At 45.8% G+C, this 6,765-nt stretch overlaps 1 protein-coding gene across 1 annotated transcript; it reads left to right on the top strand.

The window, feature by feature from the left end:
- Nucleotides 1-3,698: 3,698 nt before the first annotated feature.
- LOC101783537 lies at nucleotides 3,699-4,139 on the top strand. Its single transcript, XM_004987191.1, has 2 exons — nucleotides 3,699-3,905; nucleotides 3,987-4,139. Exons 1-2 carry the CDS (start codon nucleotides 3,699-3,701, stop codon nucleotides 4,137-4,139), a joined length of 360 nt encoding a protein of 119 aa, XP_004987248.1.
- The last annotated feature ends 2,626 nt before the right edge of the window (nucleotides 4,140-6,765 follow it).

Genomic DNA, 6,765 nt, shown 5'->3' with positions numbered 1-6,765 from the left:
GACCTCCGTCCGCTGGGCACTCGGCTGAGGCTTGCAACGGAACAATTTCCCTGAATAGCTCGAGGCTGGAGGTACTCCCAGGAAAACTTCGCACAGATGTACAAATATTGCCATGTCCAGTACTCCATTGGGATTCAAGTGGACGAGCTGAAGATTGTAGTACTCGAGAATACCTCTGAAGAAGTCGGAGGTAGGCACGGCCAGTCCCCTTTCCATGAAGTGAGCAAGCATCATCGTCTCCACCAGATGTTCTTCAAACTGCCACGCATTGGGAAATGCGGGGCGCCATTGCATGATTTCCTTCGGCTGAAGGAGCTTGGCATCGACTAGCGCCTGGACTCCTTCTTCCTTCATCACCGAGTGTTGCCAAGTTGCCCCAGGTGGTGGCGGAGCGGTTTGGTTCGTCGGCCCCACCTTCGGCGCTGGCAGCACAAACTCCTTCCCCTTCTTGGATCTGACCTTGCCCATCGCTAGAGCTTTGCCTTGGATCTTCTCGGGTTTCTTTCCCATCTTCTTGGAGCGCATCCAATGGACTCAACCTCAAGTTAAGGAAGAGGCTTCCACTCGGATCTAAACGGCAATGGCGGAGGCGGTGGCACTGACGGCGGCGAAGAAGCGAGCGAAGGCGCAGAGGAGGAGGAAGAACAGATCTAATGCCCGTGCGGCGTCACAGCAACCGAAAAGGGGGCTTTCCAGATTTATCTCCGCTGGCTCCGGATTCGACGTGTCAGTTGCGCAACGGACAGATTAAATCATGTATTAATTGCAATAAACACCCAACGGTTACTACATTCAACGGATTGATGACCACTTCAACGATAGGAATCGCCTAAGTGCTCGGGGGCTGCGGGTACCGTACCCGTTGGTCAGCTTTTTCTTTTTTAAGATCTCCGAGGGTAAAATGGACAAAAGCTGGTTTGACCCTAAGCCTGATTCTTCGACTCAACCTAAGACTCGGGGGCTACTCCATATTGAGTGCGATTGACATCACACTACCATATAAAAATTACTCGGGACGGAGACAACTCGAAGCTGCAGAAAGAGTACCTTCCAGCCACGTGACAGTACTCGGGCATTTCAGTCTGCCAAACTACTCGGGTAGTGCCTGCAGTGCCCAAAACTATGGCGTACGACTACAAAGTACTCGGGGGCTTGTCGGGACTACTCCCCAGACCCACGGGTAGGCCTCGGACGGCCCACTAAGGGACGTACTCGGACATGATCAGAACAAGGATGGGCGTATCCTACTCGGACTAGTCTTGTATGTTTATGGAAAACTCTCAGACCGATACTGAGTAGAACTCTGTAATAGTACTCGACTAGGACTTAGACTTGTAACCCTACCCTCCCGGGTATATAAGGCCGGGCAGGGACCTCCCTCAAACAACAATCTCCAAGATCAATACAAACCAACACACAGGACGTAGGGTATTACGCAATCTAGTGGCCCGAACCTGTCTAAATCGTGTTCCTTATGTCACCATTGATTCCTTGATTCTCGATGACCCTTACCGCATAAAAGACCACCTAGGGTACCCCTAGGCGGGTTGCCGGTCTAAAACACCGACACTGACTGCCCAAGGCATCCATAGAAACAATTGTTGAAGGGGGGTGGGCTTGTACCCAGGAAGCCCAATGATCCTATGATTCATCCAAACTACTTGGTTCATTGTCTGAATCACCAAAACTTGGTCATCAACTGTATGCACATACAATGCTCCCTGAAGGAAGAAGTGTGGCCTGTAAGTTATGGTCATATCATTCTGAAATGTCCATCCATCATACAATGACCATTTGAAATTCTCAGATGAAAAGATCTCAATTGCGTAGAGGCCAACTACTACACGGGCCGAGGAACACTTCTGCTTGAAGCTGAATACATAGAAGTGTGGGGATCATAAAGGATCGTAGGCCAGCATAACTACATGATTGAAGTCTGGATCCTGATGAATTTTAGGTAGTGACGTCCACTGTCCTGTAACTGGATTGCACACGATGAGATGGTTAATGCCTAGAAGAGAAGAGATTCGTTCATACTCTTATGTAAGGGGGTGTTTGGGAGAGGGGTGCTAAACTTTAGCACCCCTACTTTAGTCCATTTTAGTCACCAAGCTTCCCAAACACCCCAGCTAAATCTGGTGGGCTAAACTTTAGCCCCCCTCTAATCCTTTAGCCAGTGGAGGCTAGCTAAAATGGACTAAAATAGATCCCGCACCTCATTTTCCTCGGATACTCCTCCCCCCCACCCCCCACGTCCCCCCGCACACACGCCACCATTTCCTCCTTCCCCTTCCTCCCGAGATCTCAATCGCGCCACCCCAGATCCGGAGCAAGTCGCTCCCGCGCCACCACCTCCTCCCCGTACTCCTCCACCGCGACTTCCTCCGCAAACTCCTCGCCGCTGTCCATCTCCCTCCAACCCTCGCCGCCGTCCAACTCCCACCTTAGCCACCCAAGATCCACATAATCCGGTCTGCTCCTCTTCGAGATCATGGACGCCCACAGCAACGACCACTTATCCCAGCCGGAGGAGGTGTTCGCTGGCAACGCCATCGACTTCTTCTCCCAGGCGGAGTCCTGCCAAGGTCCTCCAGCCAGCCTCCAGGCGTTGGATCTCAACTCGCAGGCGGAGGAGTACACGGACATCGCCTCGTACTCTGAAATCCTCCGTGGAGAGGGCTATCTTGTTCCAGGCCGCAGCGGCCGTTCCCTTGGCCTGCGCATGGCCCGCAATGGCGCAAGAGGAAGCATAGGGGGTGGTGGATCCGAGGCGCCCAGAGGTTCCAGCGACGGTGGAAGGAGAGGTGGAGGCGCGGGGGGGGGGGGGAGCAGAGGTGGTGGCTTTCAAGCAGGGGGGCGGCGCTGGTGGGAGCAGAGGTGGCGGCGCCGGTGGGAGTAGAGGTGGTGGCGCAGTGGGTAGGAAAGCGGGCGGCGCAAGTCGTGGTGGCACAGGCGGTGGTGGATCCGGCAGGGGTAGCGGCTGTCGTGGAGCAACAAGGTCTTTGTTCGCTGCACCTCCCTGTGCTGGTGCATCTGGAAGTCGTCGTCGAGAAGGATGGCTGGCAAATGAAGAAGGTTTCTATGAATTTGAGTGTGCAAATGATGGAGATGTTGCTGAAGGTGTTGAAATTGTTTTTCCAGGCAGCAAGGTAACAATTTCTAAATCCATATTACTCAATTGTGTTGCTAGAACCGGTTTTCCAGGTGTTGGATTGGCAGTAGGGATGTTTCTGTAGGATTTGAATTGATTGGACTATGTAGGGATGTTTCTGTAGGATGTTTCTGTAGGGAGATAGCTTGAAATGCATAACACTCCAAATTGTTGATTGGACTGTGGTTTGTGTAGAGAGTCATGGACAGTATGATGTACACATTCTTGTGTGTCATGTGACTAAATTGTAGAATTGCAGCCATGAATGTATAATACTCTAAATTGTAGAATTGCAGCCATGAATGCATATGACTCAATTTTGTTGCTTCAATTGGTTTTGTTTCAGTACTATGCTTGATTGTCCTGATTGTAGATATTGTATGATGTTTACATTTCCAAATGTGTTGTCCTAATTGTCCAAAATCTTGGAATTTTTGTACATGAACTAGATAAAAGGTGACAAGGCTTTTTGTCAGAAGCCAATACACATCTGTTATGTGATCTGTGTGTTGAGCAAGTTAGAGAAGGCAATTATCATAAGGGCATCATGTCAGCTAAAGGATACAAGATAATTGAAGAAAAATATTATCTACAAACTGGGTTGAAGCATGAAAGGAGGCAGTTAAGGAATAGGCTTGGAGGGTTGAAAACATTGTACACTTTTTGGAAGGCTTTGTGGACAAACAGTGGGTTGGGCAGGGATTCAGATGGAAATGTGGTAGCATCAGATGAATGGTGGGAAGAGAACACCAAGGTAAGTTCATACTTGTGAATTTCTGTTCTTGAACTGGTGGGAAGAAAACACACAGGTAGGTAACATTAACTTGATTTGCAGGGAAAGAAATGGGAATATAAAAAACAAGCTGGTGCACCAGAGTACATTGACCAGCTTGAGGAGATCTTCCATGAGAGCGTTGTAGATGGTTCTACTTCATTCAATCCTTCAGTAGATGAAGACCAAGAAGAACAAGAAGAACAAGAAAAATAAGAAAAAGAACCAACAACTGCTTATGTTGACAGCCCTGTTAGCATCAGTACAAGGAAGAGGCTGAGCAGTAATAGCTCAAAATCAACAGCAACTAGCCCAGGAAAAAAAATCTAAAAGTTCAATTGTTCAGGCACTTGACAGTTTTGTGGACAAATGGTCACAGTCTGATCACAACCAACATAAGTGTTTGAAGAGACAAGTTGACAAAGAGTTTAAGGAAAGAGAAGAGATCAAGAAGTGTCAACAGCTAGCTTTACAATGTGGAGTATCTCCAAGCAGCATGGAGTTCTTTGCTTCCCTGTCCTATTTTGAAGTTGGTACAAGAAGAGAGTTCTTCATGAACATTCCAACAGATGAAGCAAAATTCATATTCCTGCAGAGATGGTGTGAGCAACAGATGAAATGAGGGTTGTCTATGTTAGGATGGTAGTGTAGTGCATGTTGCATGTTGAACTGAGTAATGTCTTGTTTGAATTGGAACTAATTATGTTTAATTCAGTGTGATGTTGGTTAATTGGTTGATGTTGGCTTGTTGTTTGATGTTGGGTTCTGTTAAATTGAAATTCAGTGTGATGTTGGCTTGTTGTTTGATGTTTGAGTGGCTAATTCATGGTGCATAAAGACTAACAGTGACATTTTTTCATTATTTAGGATGCTAGTTCCTCCACTGAGTACTCAAGTGATGATGAAGACAACTACAGAATGGAAGATTGTGGTATTCAAGATGAAACTATTGAGTTGATAATGAATACTCGTAAGAGGAACTGCAAAGTCACCTTTTTTCTATTTACAATTGGTATATGTACGCTGAAACTTATCTAAATAGAGGTCCAAGAAGGGTTCCAACAGTGCTGGGGATTGAGTGGGTCAATGAGACACTTTCAAATGTGACATCGTGCTATAACATGTTTAGGATGAGTGCTCACTTGTTTTATCAACTACATGATATACTGGTAGACAGTTATGGGTTGATGGGAAGTAGAGATATGTCAACATTGGAGGCTGTAGGAATGTTTCTATGGATTATCGGTGCACCACAGTCACTTAGGCAAGTTGAGGACCGGTTTGTTAGGTCATTGGAAACGATAAGCCGTACGTTCGATAGAGTTTTGTGCAATGTTCTCAAACTAGCAAAAGATAATATTGAGCCAGTTGACCCAGAATTTAAGTCTGTGCACCAAAGATTACAACAACATCGGTTTGCTCCATACTTTAACAATTGTATTGGAGCTTTAGATGGGACACATATACCTGTTGTGGTTCCAAGCGATAAGGTGGTTCAACATACAGGAAGACATGGATATACATCTCAAAATGTCCTAGCTATTTGTGACTTCAACATGAGGTTTACTTTTATCATTACCGGATGGCCTGGATCGGTACATGATATGAGAGTGTTAAGTGATGCCTAGGAAAAATACAAAGACACCTTTCCTCATCCTCCGGCAGGTAAAGTAGTTTATGTACGATACTCTCTCAATGAAAATATAGTTCTTTAAGCTAACAATTTGGTATTCAAATTGTAGGCAAGTTTTACCTGGTAGACTCGGGGTATCCAAACCGTCCTGGATACTTGGCTCCATATAGGGGTACAAAGTACTACTTACCGGAATTTCGTAACGGACCAATGCCCAAAGGTATGAAGGAGATATTTAATTATGCACATTCGTCTCTTAGAAACGTTATCAAGAGATCCTTTGGAGTATTGAAAATGAAGTGGTGGATATTATTGGGTATACCTAGTTTTCCAATGTAGAAGCAAAGCAAAATTATTGTTGCTTCCATGGCTATTCACAACTTCATTAGGGAGAATGGTATTGGTGATAAGAAATTTGAATTGTGCGATCGTGATGAAAATTTTATTCCAACAACCGGAGGTTCAAACTATGAAGGGGATGCGACAAACACACAAGGAGACGAAGACATAAACATGAATATTTTTCGTGATCAATTGGCAAATGCATTGTACAATAGGTCGTAAAATATTTCTCTCGGGGTTGTATAGATAATGTACTTTTTATGTATTTTCGTGGTGAATTAACTTTGTAATAAATATGGATTTTGCTTCTCTATTTGAACCAAAGTTGATTAAAAAAACCATGCAAAGCAAAGCAGCCCATGCAAACCACACACACGCACGAGCACACGCATGCATCAGGTGGGCCAGGCGCATGCAAAACTTCAACATTGAAATAGCAGGCGCATGCAACCGGCCGGCCAGCGCACCAGCACCAAGACAGAATCGGCGGGAGGGGCAGGCAGGGAGGGGTAATACGGTCATTTTGCAGAACATGTGCTAAACTTTAGTCCCACTCCCGAACACCACATAAGGTTAAAATTTAGCACTCCATATAACTAAATTTTAGCACCCCTCTCCCAAACAGGGCCTAAGGGGGTGTTTGATACCCCTACTAAACTTTAGCACCTGTCACATCGGATGTTTGGATACTAATTAGAAGTATTAAATATAGTCTAATTACAAATTCGATGCATTCCCCATTTGCCATACTCCCAGAGGAAGTGAGGTGCACAGCCAACAGGAGGTAATTGTACAGATGGAGTCTAATTCGCCAGACGAATCTATTAAGCCTAATTAGTTCATGATTTGACAATGTGGTGCTATAGT

Source organism: Setaria italica, unplaced genomic scaffold (assembly GCF_000263155.2).
Source record: "Setaria italica strain Yugu1 unplaced genomic scaffold, Setaria_italica_v2.0 scaffold_10, whole genome shotgun sequence".
Classification (NCBI taxonomy): Eukaryota; Viridiplantae; Streptophyta; class Magnoliopsida; order Poales; family Poaceae; genus Setaria; species Setaria italica.
Note: the sequence above shows the minus strand (reverse complement) of the source record. Positions and strands in the feature narration are given on the sequence as shown.

Bases quoted from the DNA above. Each gene is read 5' to 3' on its own strand.
- LOC101783537 (XM_004987191.1), top strand. From the start codon at position 3,699: ATGTCAGCTAAAGGATACAAGATAATTGAAGAAAAATATTATCTACAA. The intron at 3,906-3,986 runs GTAAGTTCATAC...CTTGATTTGCAG, and splicing joins GGTGGGAAGAGAACACCAAG to GGAAAGAAATGGGAATATAA.